Raw genomic sequence first — 24,153 nt, 5'->3', positions numbered from 1 at the left:
CCGTGAGGGCGGTGAGGATCGTGGCGCGCGCCAGCGCCTCGGGGGTGCGGGCACGAGGCCCGCCCTGAGCGCGAGGCTGAGGGGACCAGCTGCTTCCCGCCCGCAGAGCGCTCGACCAGCGGCCGCAGCTGCAGCTGCTGGAGCCGCTGCGGAGCCGCGGGAGGCCTGGTAAGAAAGCGGTGACAGACTCTGGCGTTAGAGAAGCGCGTTTGCGTTAAAATCAGACGCATGGGATGGGAAAAAAAAACCCCTTCACGTTACTTGTCTGGCTTCCCCCCGAGTCGCTGCTGCACAAGGGGTTCAGGGAAAACCTTTTGGGACAGAAGAGAAACACGACGACTGGCCAGAACCTTTGCCGGTGTTCACAGCCCTGTTTTTTCCCCTCTGAAACCACACATCCATTTGTAACAGATACAGTGAGAGGTGGGATTCACAGCCCCTTCCTCAGGTGCAGCGTGGAGACTGAGAGTTAAAAACCTCAGAGAAGGCGGTTTGGATAAAGCTTCTCCCTTCCACGGGGTATTACGGGCAACATGTGATGATACCGTTTTGGGTTCCTGTGGCTAAGATAAATTCAACGGTGAGAGCAAGCACGAGGGACTCGGGTCCAAGAGAAGAGGCTTCTTCAACCGCAATGGCGGGGCCAGGCCTGGGCTGCACAGGTTAGTGAACTAGACCAGCACAGATGTCTTTAACACGTTATTTAACTGTGGTGGTGCAGAGATCTGCACTTGTTGGAGCAGCTGTGATGCTTCACAGCCTTTGGCAGCTTCCCTGTGCCACGTGCCGGCTATCGATTAAACGAGGGCCATGCTGCTGACCTGCTTCGGATGGGAATTGTGAGAGTTGTTAATGCTTGTTATGTATGCTGGCAGCCTAAGGTAAAAGGCCTCAAAGTTGGCATTGATCAAAAAAATACCACAGGGAACAAGTTCAGGCTGTTGGCCTGTACTGAAGCGCAGTAGTGACCCTGCCCGCTGCAGTGTGTAGTGAGTCGTATCTGGTGAATACCACCGTAGCCAAATCAGGGTTTGGGACAAAGAATCAGCTGCTTTTTCTTGGGGAGAGGAAGCTGATGACAGAAAACAGTTTTAGGCAGTCGTGGTTCAGGTGCCTCTGGAGCAAGGGCCTGGCTCACAAGGGGGCAGCATCCAACCATTTTGTTTCAGAAGCCTTCAATCCACCGTGGAGGAGAAATTGCAGGAAGTTAAAATGCACAAAATAAAGTTTTGTAGAACTGACATCACCACCAGTGTAACCCTAGCCCAAACTTTTTACCCTACATGAATGTTTGAAAATACATGAAACAGGAATTACTATCACTTCAGTAAATGGATGACAATTTGTCTAATATCAGTGCTATTTAAAAAGAGGGGGGGGGGGGGTGCAACCCCCCTCCTCCTGCAGCACTAATCAATAAATCACTTGAAACACTCTTATCCACTGCAGCAGCAGTAAAAAGATGTGACTGGAACATACTAAAAGGCCTTTGAATTAAAGAAACCTCAAGCATATTCAGATACTAATCTTTTATGCTTTTCAGGTACATGCATGCCAGGTTGGTTTGGCTGTTAATTTTAGCTACTATCCTGAATTGAGTCAAGCAGTGTTGACTGTATGCTCTCCACACAGCATTTAGTTCAGATGCATATAGTTCAGTCTTCCAAAATCTAGAACAAGTTTAGATGAAGAAAAATCCCTGCAGCATTATGGCATTTTGCTAATATGGAAACACATTAAATATAGCAAAGCTGTTGGTATAAAACATTACCTTTAAACAGCACAGTGGCAATTTAGGAAAGAATTTATGATAAATTTGAAGTAATGCTTCTAAACTCTTTTAAGGATAAGATCTTGACCCAGTGCCTGTTGTAACAGCCACATCATACACTGGCATTACCGATTGCTTTCATTATTTTAGAGCTTGGAGTCTAAGTGAACCACAGCCCATGCAGCAATGGTGAGATTGTAGCTTCTTTCACATGTTTGTGTGTTCTCAACACCTCAGCACACACCCTCTCTTTCCAAGCTTGACAGTGAGTCAGTTCCTTTCCCTTGGCATCCTTCTTAAGTCATCTGGGAACTCAAACTGTTCCTGGCTGCTGCTGTGCCCCTGGCAGGCAGTGTGAAGCTTGGGTGTCACCAGCCCTCTGGCTGTGTCTCACAGGTAAAGCCTGTGCAGTTCCACAGGTCAGGGCTTTCCCATCAGGACTGCCATCTTCAGCAGAATGTACAAAGTCTGTGTAACACTGCTCTGCTTGTTCTTGCCTGTTCTCACAGTCTTGGTCATTGAGACCGATACAACCAAATGTCAGTAAATATCTTATTTTAATTATTTTGTGATTAGCATTAAGATGTAACTAATTAATTAGTAATGCACATATTTAAAAAAATACATAAAATAAATATATTTTAGTTTCTTGTAAGAAAGAAAGTGTTAAGCCCTTTAGTGGCAAATACATTCTAGTATCAGGAAGCATTCACATGAAGCATTGTGCTTCTGCAGTGAAAATGTATTTTTTTTGCTTAACTTGGAATTTAAAAAAACTTGCTTACAAGATAGCTATCAGACTTAACATCATATTTCCACAGAACTTTGTCAGTTGTAGCTAGTCATATTTAAAATAATAAATTAACTTGATACATTAGGTGTGGTTTGATTTATTTCCAGGAGGAAATGTTTATTCAATGCACTGTAAACAATGTGAAAAGGGCAAAGGAAACACCACTGGAATACATTTCAGAAATGTATATAAATCCGTTCAACAAAAATAGGGGGTTTGTAAGGCATGAGTTTGTTCTGTTAACAGACAGACTTTCTCTTGAATTTATTGTAAGGGCAGCTTGGAATTGTGTACTTCTTACGAAATACCTTTTGTTACATTCATCAATGGCTTACTTGAATTCTTCCTCATGAAGACAACCAGGGCCAAATACCTTTTCTACGTAATGTTTTAGGATTTTTTACTTTTCAAACACATCTTCTCATCTTTCTTGGTTTTCTGGCATGTTTTTCTTCATGTCTTATGTTCCCTGTGGCTTGGCAGGGTGGGGAAAGAAGAGCAATGTCAGGTAGATACCATCTTTGGAAGTCAGCACGTAGTTTCTTTTTTAGTGGGTGGGGTGGGAAATGGATTATATCAGAGGCTGCATTTTGTGCCATGACCTAATTAACACTTCACAGGAGTGTCAGTGAACTGTAGTGGATCACTGGTTTGAACTAAGAGGTCTCTGCAGTGAGGGAAGACTTTTTGGTTTCTTTCCATCACTTTTGTGATTGATTGTATTTTTTTTTCTCCTTCTTGTTCCTCTACTGGTGTGTAGCATGTTGTCCTTAGCATTAAGGAGGAAGGAGAAGGGGAAAAAAACCCAAACATATGGAAGAAAGGTGTGTCAAATGGTGAATACAAAAGTGGAAATAGTGACATAGCCATTGGTAATCAAGAGAACCATATCTAAGAGCTACAAAAAGGACAGAATAAATGGCAGCAGGGGAAGGGTGGTTACAACTCCTTAGACTTTTTCTCAAAGCCAGGTAAAACCTCGTGATTCAAATTGCTAAATGTATGGATAGTATTCTAATGTGGGGGTTATGCTGACAAGTGAGGGCCCTTGTTTGAAGACACAGATCTTGGGTAAACAGATGAATTTTTACAGCTTTTGTTTGAGGCTTCTTATCTGATCTGTGTAGCAAGAATTTTCCAATATTACTTTTTGATGGGCATTGTTTTGCCTTGTCATGAAGGAATCTGTGGCTGTTTACTTACAATCAAACTCGGTTGTATTTTTCTGCATTTTTGATATCTGCTTTTAAGAGCTTTGACAAATCAACTGATAAGGGAAGAAAATTACTAATTTTGGTTTATGAGATCCAGGTAGTGATCAGATTTCCCTGTAAAGTCTACAAAGTTTACAACATTTTGCTAAAAAGGGATAAGTATCATATCCCATTAGCTAATACTTTTTAATGTAAAGTCTGTCAATATATCTAAACCAACTACATTAGAAATGCTAAGAAAAATACACACATCACAGAATTACTCTAAATCAGTTAATAATTTAAATCCTATTTAAAAACATAATTTTAAAAGAAAAAAACGACCATTCTAACATATGCTAAGTGCCCCAAGAGGACAACTCGTTACAAAGAATACAACCTTTACATCCTTCAGCTAACAGTCTTTCCTGTGCTGGAAAAATTTGAGCATAGATTCATAAATCAAGAGAAATGGTTTCACTTTTCAGCTTTGTTGCTATTTCCTCCCTTTTTTGCCCTTTAAAAAAAAAATATTATTTTCAGATGTTTTTCTGAAACTGGGACTTGTTCAGAATTTAATCTATGCCATTTTATTCCTTCCTTCCTTCCTTAACATAGAATCGTCTGTTCACAGTTTGTCCTAAACAACTAATTGATAGCGAGAGGAAACACAGCAGAAACAGGTGAAGCTTCAAGTAACACAAGTTCTTGACTTCATTCAAATGCTTTAACATATATTAGCAAAAAAAATGAGGGGAGAAAATACAGCAACGTGGTAGGCTGAACTGAGCTTCAAAGTTTTCATGAGCTGTTATAAAGTCTTTAAAAACAGGAGGTTTTTTTCAGTCTACATGACAAGCTTTTAAGATGCATGGTAAACAGAAAATAATCTGCTTGTATAATCTGTTAAATTTAAGAGTACAGCTTTGCTGGCCATCTTGGTTTTTGGCTGTTTCCTATTTTAAATATCTCCAGACAGTTTCCTGATTCATACATGAGTGGTGCTTCCTTTCTCCTAAGTTCCTCTGTTGCATGTTTCTCAGCAAGAGAAACTAGTTGGACTGTTTAAAACAGCAAATTCACATAAAAGAAAATCCCTCCTGCTATTCTGAAAATGCAAGCTCAAAAGAATTTTCTTCCACTCAGTGTTTCACATGATCTGTGGGGTTTATGATAATGTGCTAGCTCTTCTGTCTCCCTTTGTTTAGGCTTTTAAAAACCAGTCTTTGGCCAGGATTATTAGAAGAAGGGAATGCCATTTGTTGTTATGCCAGGCATGGATTTACTAGGAAAGCTTTAGCGCCGTGCTATGCACAGCAAGTGGGGACAGCACTGCCATGGTGCATCATGTGACAGCAGCTTACAGCCTCCATGTGAGACTGGGAGCTCTGTACGTGAGCAAGTCTGCTCTAGTTTGTGCAGACAGATCTAAGCTTAACTCTGTCAACTGTCAGAGCGAGTCAGTCTGAACTAGCCAGTTATTCTGACCTACTGCCACTCATGTGATGTTGCTCCCAAGCTGAGACATCCTGGGTTTACGTCTTCCCATAGATGTGCCAGATATCCTGACATTCTGCAATACCAAATCCATCTTTTAAGATCTTGTCCCCACAAGAAAATTGTATTACACCAATACATTTATTGCTCTCCACAGTTCTCTAACCTGGATGTGTTAATATCAGAGTAAATTTTACTATCTAGACAAGAATAAATCCTGTGAATAGTGTATAAATTTATGCACTCTGGAGTTTGTGGCATTGTTATTATGTTAGTAAAAACTTACAAAAATACAGCTATAGAGACCCTGTCTTGGGCAAAACAGTAAATTAAAGAAAGGCATAAGCCAACATCTGACAGCCTTCCAAAGAAACATCTATTGGAGAAAAAAGTTATCCCATAATTACTTATTACAAGATTTTAACTTTCTGTTATTTTGGAAGCAACTTATGGACATTGTCACACAGTTTGGGTGTTTAACTAACTGAACCTCTGGCTTTATCTAGTTTGCAGATATTGCCATTCACCATTTTTACCTATGTGATCTAGACAACAGAAAGGGTTACTTTGCAGGCATAGCCTTTATCATACAAATAAACAGTTGTGGTCAGGCAGAAGGTAGTTTGCTTCGCCCATGCTTCTAGCCTGAACAATATGATTCAGCCCAAAGGTAGAAGTTCTTTAGAAATTTTGTCGTGGGACACTGCTCAATGTGGTAAGTCTAGGCACTAATTTATCCTTACTAAGCCAAAGCTGGTCTGATACTAGCTGTAGTTAACTGCCAGTACGTCTCCAAAGAATAGCTGTATGCTTACAGAATCAGATCAGCACATAGAATAAGTTTTACTGTTTTAAGCTTTTTTCTCCACAGCCCAGCAGTAAAATAAATTATCAGTTTAAAATTAACTGTGGGTGGCATTACATAACCTGTCATAGATTCACAACCAGACAGGAAATTACTGTAAGTAAAGCTGGAGTGCAGTATTGCTTATTTAGTTCTTTGTTCAGCTTGATGTCTGGATTATAAAAAAATATTTGTTGAGCTAAAGCTCTGTTATACATGGAAGAGATACTTCAAAGTTATTCTGTATTGACATTGGGTACTATGCCATATTGCAGGGTTTTAGTTTTGTTTAGAATTACTAAACCCACTTTGAACTTCACCTACCTCTTTTCCCCCAATTATGTATTCAATTCATCCACTTAAAAAATTTATTCTTCTCTTGTCATGGTCTCAGGTTGTCCCTAATTCTTTCAAGGACCTCTCCCCTCATATGACAAAGCCTGTTTTCAGTTCTTCAGCTCCTGTTTCTGCCACATTTGATACAAACCCTTTCTTTGAATATTTTAAAAGTTTCTAGGTTACAACTTCAAACACTTGCTGACTAGGTCTGAGTTTTGTAGTGAGAATACAGCAGAGGACTACTACCACAATGTGTTTGGTTTTTGGTTTTTCTTATTATTTTCTTTTATGGTGCAGTTTAATTGCAGCTTGATTATATTGTTTCCACCTGGAAGGAAACAAGATAAACAGTCAAGCTGCGAACAAGGTTTATTAGAATAAGCCTCCTCTTTTACCTTAGACCTGTTTGGAGCAGAATATTTTTCCAACTAGAAGCTATAGAAATTAAAATGTACTATTTATAATGTATTGATTGCACCTCCTTCTGTAGTGGCTGTTGAGCAATTTGCTATATGTACCTCTCCGCCCTCCAGCAGCACTCTATATTAAACTCGCATGCCTAGGTCCTGTTTTTACAACTTCTGTGCTGGCTCTAGCATGCCACGTCTGAGCTGAAAAAAGAACTAAATCCCTCGGGCCAAATTCATTCCTGCAGTTGCTTGATTGAACACAGCGCGTATACACTGAGCACAGATTTGGCTCATACCTGACTTTGTCAGCATTCACTGTGCTGTAACTAAGTAACAAGAACACTGTCATTAAGGGACTGATGAACAGCTTTCTCTAAGGTTATTAGAGCACTGAGCACCTTTAAGGAGTGCAGAAATCTGTGAAAGGAGGAGTTGGGGAAAAAGACACCGCTCCTTTTAGAGTCTGTAACAGAACTGATAAGCTATTCCTGTGGTGTGATCGAATGTGACTGAATACTGCAGGCTCTTGGACTTCTATTCTCTAAAATCCACATCAGAGCAGCACAGGAAAAGATCGGAGGGAACAGCTTCTGCTTTACTGAGAAAGGTACATCTGTATATTTTCTTATTTCTCAGAGTTGACATGATTTGTTATGTTAGATAATGTCAATATTTTAAACGGGTGAATATGAAAGAAGCCGTGTTTTCCATGTTCTGACTGGTATTCATTGTCAGGAAGCCAGTCCGTGGGCAGCAACAGCTTTCACGGAGAAAGTGTAGGACATATTTGTGTGTAATGCATTTGTACTGTATTGTAAACCTTGACAGTTGAAAGAAGTGAGATGAGATAGCCCTGACTAAATTGAAAGTGTAATTTATGGCTATAAATATGCTGGAATTTGGTACTCATTTGTATTCAAGAAAAAGCTGAATGCAAGTCAAGCTTCAGTTCAGTCATATTTGAATGAATAGCTGCTTTTATAAATGTGTTGTTGCAGCTATAGTTTATGGTGGTTTTCATTCTCAAGAGGGAGTTCTGCTACAGCAAAATGTCCGTGAAGAACAGACAAAAAGCTAGTACTTTTGCTTTCTAGCCCTGTTGCTGCTTATAAAGTATCTTTCTGATGCCCTTTATGGTAATTCTTTACCATCTGTTCTTTAAAAACAAACTTGTATTTACCAAACTGTCAACCACATGTCATATCGGTGATCTCCATAAACAACCTTTACTTAATCTCTGCACTTAAGCTTACTTTTTTTCTGCTTACTCAGCCATGGACTCCTCTAAGAAAGCACTCCGATTCAGAATCTCATGGATTTGCACAGCACTGCAGTATTTAAATGCAAAAGAAAAATTTCCTGATTTACAGCTTTAGTTTGTTTCAGTGAAAAAAGAGTTTAACTACATTAATACTGCAAACAATTTACTTGTCACTCACGTTTAGCAATATTCCTTAGCAGCGTGCAGCTGGTATCAGATTTGTCTCTGCCAGTCCCACACTGTTGTCTTTCAGCATTCCTTCAGGATCACTGGAATTAGAACTGACTGGGAATTTTCTGAAAAAACATCATTTTGGCAGCAGTTGTTGAAATCAGATCTTAATGTGTGTGGCTGTCCATACCAGTTTTTTAAAACTCTCTCAGGAGAGATTTCTTACAAAGCAATTTCTAGCTAAAATAGAGACACTCTGTGCCCACTCCAGCTACTTTTCTGGGGAGGGCATTTGCTCAGTATTTGAGACCAAGGTGTCTTGCCCTGCTTTGTTTCATGCTGCCTCTTCCCACGCAGTGCTTTGGTTACCTGCTGTGCTGGGGTGGATCCCACCTTGCCTGGCCTGTTAGAGCTGTTCATTTCCATAGAAATAAACCATCATTTTGGCAGTGATTTCCTTCCTACTCTTTCAGATCCCTCAGTGGGTGTCCTCGCTACCAAGTTTCAGTCGTGCACTCCCTCTGGTCTGAAGAGCAGCTTGTGGAGAGCAGAAAGCTGTGCTGGCAGAGAGACAAATTTACACAGGATTAGCTGGTAGCCTTGGAAGCAGGGCAGGAGCACACAGTAGGGATCTGGGACACTGAGGATTCACCCCTTGATCTTTGAGAGATATAGAGAGAATGTGAAATAGATCTGTCACAGGTGATTATGCTGAGGACAACTAGCCATTTTTGTCTTTCCTCTTCCAGCTCTTGCTCCCTACCTCAATTTGGAGCAAGATCATTCAATGGGAGGTTGTTTTACCCCCTGGGGAACATGAAAGTCTCAGAGGATAAATTTTTTTACAGACCAGCTCCTATTGTGCTGACAGGGTAGAGCACTTTCTACTCTTAGCAATCCATTGAGGGGACAAGGTGGGATTTGTACAATTCAGCCGAACTACACCAACTGCCGTCTCAAACACTGGCACAAACAGTACGAATGCATCTAGAGTTCTGGTGTGGGAATAAGGACTGTCAGAAACAAATGCTTCCTAGGGGTACCTGAAAGTATCTTATTCCTGAAAAGCTGTCTTTGCTCAAGGCCCAGCAAAGTGCATGTCTTATCCTTGAAGAATCCTCTCACCTCAAACTCTGGCTGTTGTTCTACTAAGCCAGTCTGGATCAGAACGCTACAAATCCACACTGGCCTGCTTGTTGGATGGAGATGAGGCCTCTCTGTGTGGCCAGTTTATCCTAAAGCCCTGCTCTTTTTTTATGGGGCACATAGCCATTATATAAACCTCTTCCTTTGGGTGATAGCACTGAATACCGCTTAGACAATGGCTACTGTGAAGAAAGTTTTAACTGTGTAGCAATTATCCTAACTGAAGTCTCTCTGGGGAGAATGGATTTAAACATCCTTATGAAGCTTTGTTGATGGGGGTCCCTAGTAGGCAATAGGCACTTTTCTGTTCTTTTCCTTTCAGTTAGTAAGAAGAAACCTGTATTTGCTTCCTTTCAACCTGAGAAGTGGGAAAAAGAAATAAGAAAAGGCCTAGGGGAATAAAAAAAAAAAAAAAAGCAGAACTCTACATTTATAAAAGTCTGAATTTTTATAGTCATGGTAGTGGAGCTAAATTGTAGTAAGTAATTTGAAAAAAAACTAGGAATAAGGAAATTTAGATTTCATGCAAGAAGTACTTAGTGAAAAAGTCTGTTCAGCTTGTTGTTATGATGTCAATGGAAAATCTGAATGTCAAACTCCAAGACTGTTTCCGTTGAAATACAAGCTACTCACATTTGGCAATATGCTGATTATTCTTCACAGTGTTGCACTTATTTGAAAATACATAGACAATAATGAACAAATAGGAGGTAAAAAGATAGGGTGTTTTGACCTTTAAAGTACTAAAATATGAAGCTGTTGAATTGTGTTGCCTACAGCAACAGGTTACAACATGTTTGGCAGGAGTTAGTTTAGACTTTCTGACCAAAATGCTCTGCCTTTCTTGCTCTGGAAAAAGATCAAGAAAAGCAAAATGCCAGACCCCAGAGACTGCCTCATTCAAGACAGTGTAGGACAAAGAGTCGGGAACTCCAGTCCCAGCTGTGGCGCAGCACAGATCTCTGGCCTAGTGCAGAGCAACAGACATTGTTAAGTGTATGCGTAGAAATTTGCTGACTCTTCTGCATTGTTTTTGCAATGCTTTTTCAAATAGCTAATATATCCTTACTAGTATTCAGATCCTCTATTCACTGTAGTGCATGAGATACTTAAGGGCATAATTTCAGCAGAAGTTTTTAAAAAGTTTGAACTCAAACATTTTTAAACCTTTTCTAAAAATAGAAGGTACCCTTACCTTTTTCACGCAGGTATGGGAGGGTTTAATCTGTTAACTTGTATGACCTTTGTAGAAAACATCTAGAAAATTGTTTGCATTATAACATTCTTCTCTCTGCAGACTTTTGGCAGCAGTGACTGCAGTGAGTTAGGCCCAGGTGTCCCCAGGCACTCTAGGCCATTTCTATTATCCTCAATACTATCAGACTGATGGAGAGATTCTTTTGTAAAAAAGGTTGAATGGTATAAATTTACCAAGCACTCCCCATTCACCAGGTTATGTGAGCTAATAAAGTCTAAATTAGATTCTAAACCCTTTAGCTCAGAATGCTAAAGTACTGTCTGGATGCTTGGAGACCCATAATAAACAAACAACCAACCAGTACTTGGCAGTTAGATTAAATGCATGAAAAATTATAGCAAGATTGGATGTAATATCATCTTTCCTCAAAGGTCTGATTTGTCAGCAGGCTGAAATCACTTAAGGAAAGTAGAAGCACTGTTTGTCTCCACATTTTCCGTGTTGTTCATAAACTCAGGAATAATAATGTCACATAGGCATTTGTTGTCTTGGTCTTTCAGAACTGACCTCTTGAGTTAATGCAGATAAAATCACTTTGCCTTCCCTCAGGTGTTATCCACATATCCATAGTAGGGACTTTTCTGACAAAGATTAATTCAACTTTACAGCATCTTGAAAGTTAAAGAAGTAGCAGTGACTTTAACTTACTCTTGTGGTAACAAAGATGTAATTAAGACAGTTCACCCAAGATCAGATCAGAAAAATATTGCCCAAATAAGACTCAAACCTCAGTCTCCTAACTCAGAATCTCAAAGTTCACTCACATTCCAGTCCTGGAGAATAGTGGTCTACTGTACATGCTGTGTTTGTAGAGATTTTTTGTGATTATGTTTAGGACTTCATTTTCAGTAGAAAGCAAAGCAATATCAGTTTATCCAAGCTAAAAATGTAATGAGAGTTTCTATAATTAGCCTCATAAGGATTCACCTTGATTAGAAAAATGTCCAACAGTTTTTAACCCCCCAAATAATTTTAAGTCATCTCTTGTTTTTGTACCTGTAGGAAACAAGGTCTTGTTAATTACTTGTAATGTAATGAACTAAGTTTCACAATAGTGAAATAATAAAATTTGATACTTTTAAAATCCACTAAGTGTGAAACTTGCTAAGGCGTATGTCCTTATTAAAACTCAGAACATTTGAAGGTACTTATATTCAACATGTTCATTTTTCTTCTCAGTAAATATAAGCTTTTAGAAGGAGGTTGTTTTGCAATCTGAGAGAAACAGTAGCAATCAGTAGTTTAGATCAAATCTCCATACATCTTCCTCTAACAGTGTTATGAAAACTTCATACAATTTTTATGAAACACAGAAAAAATCTCAGTTGGAATTCATATGGTTACTCAGAGTTACCTTAAAAAATTGATGTTACTAATTGCTCTAGTCCTTATTTTTTCTCTTCAGAGAATTCTGAGATCAATTATTTTTTAACAATACTTGGGAAAATTTACCAGAAGGACTGATAAATAGAATTACTAAAAGATCCTTAGTGTAACCTTTGGTGAAATGGCTAGAGTTGCCTATTCAAGAAGAACAGGATGTATCATTTTGTGCTCCATCACATGGGCATTTTAATGTTTTTAGATAAACTGGAGATCATATAATAGTAAGGGGATAGTGAATCCCCTAGCTTAAAAACTATTGCCATAATAATAGATCCCCAAGTCTGTTCCAATCTCTTGGCTGTTGCTATTACTTGGATATTTTATCTTCAAGGGCAGATAACTCGGGGCAGCAGATTCCAACAGTTGGTGTTTGCTTCTCTCTTTGAAATTACCTTTTTAAATCTCTGTAAGCTGAAACAGAGGCACTCCCATCTAAATGCTGAATGTTTCATTATGGTTTGCATCAGGGGAAAACTGCTGAACTACATTATCAAGTTATGATTCGGTCTTATGAAACCTGCCAAAATAAGTAAGATGAGATGCATAAGAAAATAACCCAGTGCTTTTGAAAGACTTGTCAGTAGTTTGACAGGCTTGGGCATGAAATTTTAATATGTTTTCTTTTAAACTCTGTCCTCTCAAAAACAAATTTAGTGATACATGTTATTAATTCCTTGCCACAATATTATCCCTCCAGTTTTCTGTTTATTCCCTTGCTCATTTTTTCATTTTGTCTACTATTTTCCACCTCAAATTTTACCTTTAAAGAGAAGGCTCACTTTGTCATGGTGTTTCTAATGCACAGAAGAGGTTGCTGTGTATTTGGAACCTCAGTACAAGCATTAAATAATAAGAGCAACTGTCTTGTAATAAGTGGTTATGAGAAACTTGACTGTGTGCAAGTTCAGTTTTATTACATATTTAATGAATCTCATGAATCCACATTAAAGCTAAAATTACAGTTGCATTTTCTAGAGCTGTCATCATATGACTCTCTCTTAGGTAGTGGTACTTTTAAATTGGTTGAATTATGCACTTAATTTTCATATCAAATGATTTCCAGCTAAGAATATGAAAGCAACCACCTATTTTGGTACATTTTTTTTCCCCTTCTGGGTGCATGACCATCACCAATGCATCTTGCTCTTGGCAGTCTACTGCTACCACTAGATTTATTTTCACATCTAAGAAGACAGAAATTAAAAGACAGACAAACTTTGAAAAAGAAACTGTGTTTGGGAAAAAAAAAAAAAAAAAGGAAAAGAAACAAGATATGTCTGCTTTGCTCCTTTTAAACGTTACCTTCTTTGGAAAGTGTTTTTCAGGATAATTGCCTCCTAAAGGAGTTCTGCTAAGAACAACCCATACTGCCAGTTTATGAAGGTGCTGGAGTGTTATACAGCAATAATGACAATAGAAAACCCCCAATAGTTGAAAAACTTTCCTTGATACAAGCAAAACTGAGTGAACTTGTCTAGGAATGGAAAAAAGGTGGCATGTACTATATAAGGTGTTGCTACCTGTGAGCAACCTCTAAGGATCTGTGGAGGCACGTGTGGCAACATTTGTGTGGGACTCAGAGCTGCACAGATCTCACTGGAAGAAATGGATCCCTCTGAGCACTTGACCATTGGTCAAGCTGAATTGCTTCCTTGCTTAAGTTTTAGATCTAAGATCATTCCCAAATCACACACTTTTGAGCTTGAATTTATAGGGGTTTTTTTTTGTCTTCTTGAAAAATATGTTCCACAAAATGTGTAAACAAGCCAGTGCTAACAGCAACTCACCATCCTAGGTCTGAAGAGACACAAAGATAAATGCAGATCAGTATTTTTGCCTTCAGATGCTATCTCTCCATTTTAAGAAATCTCACAAAATGGTCTCGTATTCATACTGAGCAATAAAGAAGGAAAGCCACCTAGTTCTTCCTGCAGCTATCATCCATACTTGCTGTCCAACAGGTCTTTGAAGGGCAGCCCCAAACATGCTGGCAGAATCTTGTAGTGTCAAAGCAACAGTTGGTGGCAAGTTGTACTCAGAGGATTCCAAAGTATGTGTTGTAACCAGAGGATTATGTCTGGCAGTATGAAATAATTCTGAATGCCAACAGTCTTCAGTTCTAGAGGGGCCTGAATACCGTTGGACTGCCAAGTGAGTCACTGGTATGCAGGGCTCACATGGTTTCCCTTGTCCAGAGGCAGGAAGCTTAGATACCTGCTGGCATCAGTAAATGGTTTCTGGGCTCTATGCATTTATTGCAGAATAATTATCTCTCAACTATGTCAGTAATCCAAATCTGTCAACTATGACCATACAAGCAACTAAGCCTGGAAAGCCAAGTGAAGACAAGCCAAGTGAAGCTAGAGAGAGATTTTTCTGTTATGCTAATGACATTTTCGTAGTCCAGTCCAAGTTCTCAGTGGACAGGTAACGTGGAACATCTTCATATAGAAGAACTAGAAAAAGCAGAAGTCCCATCTGAAAAGTACAGGACAATTGGGTCTGATCTCTAGAACTACTAGTGCATAGAAGGGAAGAAGAAAAATTGGCATCCAGGCCTTCATGATCCTGTTGAGGTAATGAAGCAGGTTCTTATTAGCTAGGAAACAAAATTCAGAAAGTCCAAGAAGCAAGGTTTTCATGTGCTATGATGCTCAAGAGCCCTGAAAGGAAATGTGTCAGGTCAGACTTTGCAAGGAAAGCATTAAAGCTTAAGTATTAACATTGGTGACTACTTAAAAGCAAAAGTAATAGACTTTTAACTGCTCCAAAAAAACATACTTGCTGTGCAACTAAGATAAGTGGATGGGTGAACAAAAATCAGCTGTACTGTAGGTTGAGCATATCTCCATGGAAACTGAGTCATCTTCTGAACTCAAAATGTGTTCTGTATGATGATTCAAAATTTAAAGCAGTGGGGTAGATTTTTCCCATGTATGTGCCAAGTCCCACCACAGAATGGAAGTCTGACCACCTATACAATTAGGATTTTCCTGGGACAGTTTTGAGGGAAACAAAAAAGAAAGGGAAGCAAGAACAGCTAGGACGAGATCTGGAGGAATATTTGGCTAATCATATAGCCCCTATACCTCTGGTCTTGGGCAACTTAGGCAAAGTTTTTGTGGATGCTGTAGCTCCTGTTGGAGTAATAGTTTTGCTGAACTCCAGGTACATGGAAAATGATTACAGGTGGAAGCTGTTCACCATTTTTAGCAAGCTGAAAGAGACTTAATAGAAAGAATCAGAGACTAGAAAGAATTTAGTATTATTTTATTTAAAAATAACTGTTCAAAAACCAGTGCAACTCAAGCCAGCCTGCTGAACTAAGAAATCAGTTCAGAATCCTTCAGACCTGTGTTCAAATGCCTAATTAGACTTAACAAATTAACTTGGCGTTCATTCATCCCAATACTAACCGGAGCATGTTCCAACCTGTGTTCTCCTCCCAGTGTGCAACTCTCAGCCCCCATGTGTGGGAAGCAGGAGTGGAAAAGTAGGGGTGTTATGAGCTACATCATCGGAAATTAGTTGTGTTTTGGGCTGTACAAGAGGAGCTTCACATGCAGAGAATCTGTGGGCAAATCACAACTGTTAGTTTGGCATCATCTCAAAGGCTAAATCAATTCCTTAATTTTAAGAACCCTTTCTTTATCAGATCTTTTATGCTGTGACTCCTGCATAGAAGTAAACACACCTCCCTGTATACTGGCTTATCTGAAATCTATTTGAGTGGCTTTGATGGGATTTATTCCTTGAGCTGCACAGGGTGACATGCATCCCCATCTGCTGAGCTCTGTGTTCAGATACCTTAAACTCATGAACAGAAACACCGCCCATGCTGCATATACATAGGCATCTGCAACTATGACATGAATTTCAGGGGGAAGAACAGGCACAATCCCATCAGGTAATTTGAGCTGGCCTGTGAGAGATGTACAATGTGCCTTTTTGTTACATCTCTTCAATTTCATGAGCCTGGGGTCTTCTCTGATTCAGGAATTCAGCTTTATGTTTTTTATAATCAATGAGAAAACATCCCTTCTTTATAAAAGGAAATATATCTTTTGTTCTCAGATGCATCAGATTGATGACTCATGTCAAAGGTTTCATAAGCAGGAAAAAAGCTACTCTCTTCTGTAAAGCATTCCACCTGGCTACCTTGGCTGCAGGCTCTGAAAAGAGGGAGGCAGGTTGAGTCCTACTGAACCATCAAGCACAGCTTCTCTGCAGAGCATGCAAGGAAGGCAGGTGCTTGCAAAGAGGTCTGCGTGCAAGGTAGTAACTTGGCACCTGCAGACTGCTCTGAAACAGAACGTTACCTGACAGTGCCCAGTTTCTGTCGATACTGTGCTCAAAATTAAAGGGGGAGATGTACCATATTTTCATATCAGTGCTGGCTTAGAAGTTTCCCAGTGTTCAAAAAGTAGGAGTGGGATCACGTGCAGGCTCTGATTTAAGAATTTGAATCATTTGAAAAATGGTTAGAACAGCTTTGATGCTGAGAGGCTCCTTGTGCAGTGGCACGCTTGGAGCCAGGATGGAGCAGCTGTGTGGGGGAAGGGAACAGAGCATTAAAGAAAGCTACTTGTTGACTGCCTGTAAAATTTGCTTTTAAAGGGTGTGCCACAGAGCACCATCCATTACGAAGTGACACAGAGTAATTTTCAGGTACTCTGGACAGTATCATAATTAAACTCTGTGTGTTCTTGTTCAGTATGGTTAGTTGTGGGTTAGTCAGCTTAATATTTACAAAAAAGAAAGCTCTCTCCCATGCCACCTTAACCCTGGGCTGTTTTTCTCTTTCCTTCCAGATGCTGGAGAGCTCTTCAGTCCTTTTGTTCATTGTCTTTGTCCTGATTTTTGTTTTGCTGCTCTTCACGGTGCTCATCGGGAAAAACGCTGCTGCTCTTTCCCTTATCTGGCATGAAATGATCCGGGAAAAAATAACCAATTTCATCATGAATCAGAGCAAAGAACAGAGGATTTTAGATTTCGTGCTGCAGAATGCAGTCCGAGGAGACCCCCGTAGCGTGGTGGACACTATAGATAAGTACTGCTCCGAGAAAGAGTGGGCCATGAACGTGGGCAATGAGAAAGGTAATTGCAGCAGGGATCAGCACCTGACAGATCCTTCAAGACTAGCGAAGTATAGGACATCTTATTATATTCACATGGTAACTTCCTTCTACTGCTGCAAAAAAACCACAACAGCGTTGGGGTCAGCAGAGTAGTTCTGTAAACAGTAATGCATGCTTGCGTAATGCAAGCGTAATTGCGTAAACAGTAATGCTTTGAGGAGGGGTATCCAATGAGTAATCCAGGAAGTCATAGGACCAAATCTGGGTTCGTATGTTGTGTATGTTGTAAGTGTGTAAGCAGAGGGTGACAACTTACGGGAAAAATCTAGGATTTCATTATACCTCAGTTCCTATAAAAGAGTGGCCTTAGGGCATAATTCATTATGCCATGTACCTTCGGATCCTTAACGAAAAAATAGTAAATTGAAAAAAAAAGTCTTTTGAACTGTATGAATTTTGTATATGCAAACATAAAGTATAAGGTACTGTTGAAGGGAGTAATCCTACTCATATAATACACAAAAGCAGCTATCAGACACTGTTGCTACTTAGTGAATAAATCGTCGTCTTCTTGTGTCTTAAAGGAAAATATGTGAACAACACATTTTTTTCTTAGCTGCAGGAAAGTTACAATCTTTTAAAAAAACTGTAACAGCAAAATGTTAACATGTTCCCCTGTGAATTAGACACAAAAGTACCTCTTGCTGGGAAATTGCAGGGGAAATTTTCTTAGTCTGGGATTAACGTAGCTAATGAAATACAACTGTAAGCATTGTAATAAAAATGCTTCTCTCTCATGGGTACATTTTGTGAAACTTGTTCCTCTGCATACCAGGCTGGGGTGCTTAGGGCAACAGAACAGTAGGTCATGGCTCAGTAGGAATTCTTAGAGCTCTAAAATTTGATCATTTGGGGTTATATTCTTAAAAAATTACTCTAGTTTTACTTTGACAAGATGACCTTTCCTCAGATAAGAGCCACCGAAGTTAATGTATTTTTAGTTCCTAAGATTTTGAAAGTGACCACATGATCTTACGATACAAGCATCATTATCACACTATGTGTAAACACATGACACCCAGGAAAATATCAAGTAATTTTATATGTGTATATATATATATATATATATTTACGTACATTGAAAAATTCCGTGGCTCAGAGTAAAATCTCTTCAAATACTTTTTCAGATTAATTATCTAATTTCTAGCTGTACAAGTAAGAGGACACAGTTTTCTCACAAATAAATCCCTTTTTTCAGAAGGACTGAATATAGTGCACTGTCACTTCTTTTTGGGAACATTTTTTGTTGTTAAGAAGTGACTAATGTTTTCCATCCCACAGATTCATCTAGCGAATCCAAATATTTCGCAATTTTATAACTAGACTTTTCTTTTTCCCTTTAAAAACAAGTAGCTAGAATGAGAATTTTTGTATCAAACTATTGCAGGTGATGTTTGCAACAAATATATAATTCCTGAGTTTCGAATGCTCATATTTCATTAATATGGCCAGTTTTTGCAATAAGTTATTGGAAAAACTGCTGCCTTTGCCCTTGTAACACTATAAACATTTTAGTTAATCAGGGACTGTCTTACTCAGAAATGTTTATATTGTGAAACTGAGTAAGACTTTTTTAGTTGAAAGTTTGCAGCTTGAAACTTAGAATATCCATGATCAGCTTGATCACAGATAAGCCAATTTGCAAATGAAACAGTACAGAATTTGACATCACCCCTTAATTTTTTAATGTTTTAATGATGTTTAACTTGCTCTTCTGCATGTGAACCTGTTTGTTTTTGTCAAAAGTTAACCTATTTCCATTTTATGCAGGTATAATTCTAGACAAAACAGTGGAAGAGGTCAATCCATCAGTTGCACTGGAGCTGGGAACATACTGTGGCTACTCAGCAGTTAGGATTGCTCAGCTGCTGAAGCCAGGAGCTCGTCTTCTCACTGTGGAGTTCAACCCAAAATTTGCTGCTATAGCTAAACAGATGATTGAGTTTGCTGGAGTACAAGATAAGGTAACTACAGTTTGTCTCTGGTTGGTATGAGGAAGTGATACATGGAGAGTAGGACTTGATCTGCAGAAACAGCAATAATAGGTTTAAATTTGTTTTTTACTTGTCAAGCAAATATGACATCCTAAGTGCTTGGGAACATGTAGAGTTTAACCATCAGGCTTGATAGCAGGGAAAAGTTACCAGCATCCATGCAGAGGACCAAGGTAGTCTGCTCTTTTGTGAGCTAAATTTGTTAGCATCAGTCAGAGGTCCAAGTATGATGCAGACCCAGCTCAGAGTCAGGGCAGAGCTTGAGGCTTGTCGAGATGAGTGTGTGTGACCAAAACAATCAGGGCTGTTCTCCAAAGTTCTTTGCAGTGTGAGTCAGGGTGAAGACTCAGAGGGGCAAGACCAGAAACAATCATACACATCTGTATCTCCTTAACATTTTGAAAGCATTTAGACTTCATCTTCCAGTTTGGTCTCTTCACTATTCAGTGCTTAGTACAGGAAACAGGCCATTTGCTGAGAGCTATTTTCAAAACCCACAGTGAGTATAAGAATGAGACAGGCCTGGAGGGAGGCTCCAGAGTCAGTTATTTCACTTACAGTCACAGGACATCAGTGCACACAGTCTTTTTCATAAAATTACTAACAACTATTGCAAATCTGGTTAGATTTACTGCCATTACCGAACTGCAAGACTGCCCCACAGATTCCTCCTGATAATCACAAGCCTTTCTGTAATTTCCATCCAACGTTTAGTCATAGACATTTTGTAGAGATTTTTTTTGTACTCACAGTCCATATTAACTTAACCAGCTCCATGCCTAGTTACAGTCCCTCATCTCTCACAGCAGTACAGCTCTCTTGAAGAGAACCTGAAGTATTAGTGATATCTAATATTGCATTTTTTTACATTTGATGTAATCTTCTGATCATCTATCAGTCATAAACCAGATTTCCTCTACCTTTTTTCCTCCATTCACAGTATATAGCACTTGCTTAATGAATCAATATGCAGCAGTTTCTTTCAGTTTAACAGTACTTATGCCAATAAGCCTGTGAGGAAGATGTAATAGACACTGTCCTGTCTCCTCCCTCTGCTGGCCATATTGATTTTACACAGTGTATCCTCCAGCTTTATATTACACAAAAAAATGTTCGCTGTATTTTCTGCTTCCCTTGGACTAAAAGATGCAACTGAGATAAAAAGTACTGTTTTCAACAGGAGATTGGCATGTTTCCAGTAAAGAACCACATTATCCAACAGGTCACTTTTTCTGCTTTAAAAAAAAACCAACCAAACAAAACCACCCATACCCATATTCTGGAACATAGCTGAGTTGCTTTTATCAAAAAGAAAAAACATACATTTGATTTAACTCTATGAAATAATTCAGCTGAGCTATATTGAGTTATAAACAGGATTGCTGAAGTCTGGCCACAATTTAAAATGAGCTAGGGGTATGTGCTTTTTCTTAATGGTTCACAATTCATCAGGTGGACTTGCATTTCAGGTAAAAATCCTAGAAGGCCCATCAGAGGAGATTATCCCTCAGCTGAAGAAAAAATATGAAGTGGATACTCTGGATTTTGTCTTCCTGGATCACTGGAAAGACAGATACACACCAGACACCATCTTGATTCAGGTCAGTTTGCACAATTCTGATCTTAAAAGTAAAGTAGCAAATGCCTTGATGTCTGTGAGGCCTATGGTCTTTATGAAGGAGCTCACTCTCTGTAAAATGAAGAAAGGAGGCCAAAATAGCCACCAACCACTTCCTGACCCTTGCTTGAGGACTAAAACATAATTTTCTCATCTGGCCTTCCCTGTTTTTTAATTTCGGCCCTCTCCTGTCCTGACAGCTGTTTGAAAAGGAAATTTGTTTGTGGTTGTGAAAAGCCAGTACTGGATTTACACAGAAGTAGCTGAAGAAAATGTTCCCTCCCTACAGCTATGTTGTACCCAGAGAATGTTTTCTTTTAAACTGGCTGTGTAAGGATGACTAAGCTCTTTCCACTGGGAAAATATAGTGCATCCTTATCAGAACTTAACCTTCGCAACACAGCCAAGACAAACAGGTAGTTTAGTTCCATCTTAGTGGTCAGCTTGATGCAACTGTTTCACAAAGTTGCTTTGCTTAGAAAAACCTTATGAAATTAAGAGAAGAAAGATGAAGAAAAGATCCCCATATTTTCTCAGATGTTACAAACCCTCTATGATGCAATTTTGGCATGTATTGCGATATGAATAACAAAAATGAAATATGAATATAAAATGTTCAGATTATATATATATTGAAAGTGGCCCAGACAGCATTCCTTTTCATGCACTTCTGAAAACGCCTGACACAAAGAGCATCAGAAATCCTGCTGACCAGCGGAAAATGCAGCATGTTGTCACTTACAGGCTTCTATAAACTGCACAACAGACCAGAGGATATTTGCCACATCTCTAAAATTCCTTCTTCTGTGCTGACTGGTGTTCAGTCACCAGAGGCAAGAGCAGTAACCTAAACAGCCTCCGCAGCACACTCTTCAGCAGGACTTCTCTAACGTACTGAGAGCGACAAAACCACCCCATGTTTTGGATATAATTGCTGTCTGTAGCCGCAGGATAACCACCAGCCTGATTAACTACAGACTGTTTTTTAACAGCCGGTAAGCTCAGATAAAGCAACTTCTACTAGACAAAAATACCAATAAAAACTAGTTTTGTAGGCTTACAGAGGATAAACATTGCATTTGAAGTGAATATTTCAAGTTCATTATGCGTTGTGGAAATTTGTCAGTGATCTTCATTGTGCACAAACCCTGCTTCATACTCAGCTCCTGAACAAAGTGGCAGAAAGTTGTACAAGATGAAAGGAAAAGAAGCGCAGAATATCTTTTATTCATTTGGTGGTTTTGGAGTTTGACTGAGACTGGCCAAGGCAGGCTGGTACATGCCAGTTTCTCAGATGACCTTAAGAGCTACTAGAACATTTTAATGCTCTATTAAAAAAAAATAAAATATTCAAGCATTAGGCATGAGAGTCAAAAAGAAAACCGTCTTACTGATCATGTAGACATAGTTGGAAACAATCTGAGCAGCAGACTGCACACCTCCACTGCACTTGATTTGCTGTTTCAGAACCTGAATTGACTCAACGTATTATCAGCATCTCTAATGGTCTACTGATTGTGTTAACAGAAAAAAATCAGCATATTAAACATGACCACAAAGGATCAGAGAGTTACTAAGCTTCTCCCATGTCTTTTCTTCTCTCCAAACTCATAGTACAGTGGAGGTTTTGGATGCAGGCACTTGCATATAATGTGATTAACATGAAAGCACACTACAGTCCAGCCAATGTCTGCTTAACATCCACCATGAAGCAATTTCTCTTCTTTCTAGGAATGCAACTTGCTGAGAAAGGGCTCAGTTCTTCTGGCTGACAATGTCATCGTCCCAGGAGCTCCAGAATTCCTTAACTATATCCGCAAAAACCCCCGTTTCCAATGCACTAACTACCCATCTCATCTGGAATATATGAAAGTGAAGGATGCTATGGAAAAGGCTGTGTTTTTGGGATAAGGAGAGCCATTAATACTCAGTCTTTGTTTCAAATGATGTAAATGCAACTGCACGTTAACTTGTCCATGCTTTACATTTTGTTTTGGTTTTGTGTGTGTTTTTTGGTTTTTTTTGATTTTTTTTTTTAAATTTTGTAATGTGGAGCCTATTAATTAAAGCAAGTGCTAGTGGAGATCATTTTAGAGCAGATGGAAACCAAGATCGGAAGTAAGTAGAGTAACTGCTCAAAAGTCTACTCCATTGTTTCACATAATTCAGCAAACCCAAGGTGCTGCACATTGCCTTGCCTTGCCCAGCACATAATTGAACAACACAGTCTGTTACTTTGAGCTCAAAACTGAACAACCACAGTTTGGGCTTAAGGTGGGGTGGAGAAAGTCACTGCAACTTCTGAAGGCTTGTGCCCTCAAGCTAAACAGATTGATCATTATCAAGAGTGGAAAAAAGCATGCGTGTTGCAAGAAAAGACCATTTCAGGAGCCCCAATTTTGCTAAATTACTAGCATGCCACTTTATGCAGTGAAGGCTCCTGTTGTGATATCAGATACAATTTTGCATTGTTACTGCGTTAATCATCTCTATGCTAGAGAAGGCGGCATGCGCGGAAAGAAGAAAGACACAGCAGCGCTGAGAAAATAAGGCCCATGCAGAGGCAGGGAAAACTGAAGTAGTAAAAAGACTAAAATAAACACAGTAACAGCTAACAAAAGGAGGCGGCTCTTTCTGAAAGAACACCAAAACTACGTTGTATCAGAGATCTTGAGAAAATGCTGCTTATCACCTCATATTTACTATCCCCTCATTATAACATGTATACATAGTGTGTGCTTCTTAGGGACAGTGCAAGCTGCTTACTCTGAAGTGCTGTGTAAATTTAAGATGCTGTATAGAAATAAGGACCAGAAAGAATGGGTTTTACCAGGGGGGCCTGCACACCCTGGTTAACCTCAGTGTTATTAACACTGTATGAATAGAGAGGGCTTTCACTGAGAAGATACAAAGCCAAATCTGAAGTCTCTAACTCACCTGACCAATGCAAAAATCCTCTGGCATTTCCTAGCATATCCTGCTGTGATTATATAATGAGACAATGGTCGTATTTATAAATAAAAAGTAAAAAACAATAGAGCAGGCATGTGACTTCCTTTGTTTCCCGTGAATTCCGCACTGCACTTGGGATTTCCAGCCTTGGAAGAGCCACAGAAAGATCCAGCAGCTGAAAATCAGAGTAAAAATCAGAGATAACCATTCTAATCCTTCCCTTGATGGATTCTTTCAGACCTGTTAGGAGCTTCTTCCTTTTATGGCCCATCTCACTGAAGTGGAATGTACCCCGGCCTGTGTGCTACAGCAAATCCATCTCCAGCACACCAATAATAAGCATAACAAAGAATTGACCTGCAGCATAAAAGAAAACTGTGAC

The 24,153-nt window shown here is 39.3% G+C and overlaps 2 protein-coding genes across 4 annotated transcripts in view; one reads left to right on the top strand and one right to left on the bottom strand.

The window, feature by feature from the left end:
* Window positions 1–6,429, bottom strand: part of TXNRD2 (thioredoxin reductase 2) — a 40,538-nt gene extending 34,109 nt beyond the window's left edge. Inside the window, exon 1 of the mRNA XM_080355617.1 lies at window positions 6,423–6,429. The gene's annotated coding sequence lies outside the window, so the exon portion shown is untranslated. The remainder of the gene's footprint in view (window positions 1–6,422) is intronic.
* COMT (catechol-O-methyltransferase) lies at window positions 15–23,856 on the top strand. 3 transcript variants are annotated; one of them, XM_080355620.1, is made up of 5 exons: window positions 15–168; window positions 16,881–17,166; window positions 18,978–19,171; window positions 20,671–20,802; window positions 22,551–23,856. In XM_080355620.1, the coding sequence occupies exons 2-5, from the start codon at window positions 16,881–16,883 to the stop codon at window positions 22,728–22,730; spliced, it is 792 nt and encodes a 263-aa protein (XP_080211746.1). In that variant the 5' UTR covers window positions 15–168; the 3' UTR covers window positions 22,731–23,856. The 3 variants fall into 3 exon arrangements, with proteins under 3 accessions (XP_080211746.1, XP_080211745.1, XP_080211744.1); XM_080355619.1 differs by lacking the exon at window positions 15–168 and adding an exon at window positions 286–662; XM_080355618.1 differs by lacking the exon at window positions 15–168 and adding an exon at window positions 7,300–7,454.
* Window positions 23,857–24,153: the final 297 nt, after the last annotated feature.

The sequence above is a fragment of the Nesoenas mayeri genome, assembly GCF_963082525.1.
Source record: "Nesoenas mayeri genome assembly, chromosome: 17".
Lineage (NCBI taxonomy): Eukaryota > Metazoa > Chordata > Aves > Columbiformes > Columbidae > Nesoenas > Nesoenas mayeri.
Note: the sequence above shows the minus strand (reverse complement) of the source record. Positions and strands in the feature narration are given on the sequence as shown.

What these genes read in the sequence shown, in the direction of transcription:
- COMT (XM_080355620.1), top strand. Translation starts at nt 16,881, where the DNA reads ATGCTGGAGAGCTCTTCAGTCCTTTTGTTCATTGTCTTTGTCCTGATT. An exon ending in GAACGTGGGCAATGAGAAAG is followed by an intron (nt 17,167 to 18,977) that starts GTAATTGCAGCA and finishes CATTTTATGCAG; the next exon opens with GTATAATTCTAGACAAAACA. An exon ending in CAGACACCATCTTGATTCAG is followed by an intron (nt 20,803 to 22,550) that starts GTCAGTTTGCAC and finishes TCTTCTTTCTAG; the next exon opens with GAATGCAACTTGCTGAGAAA.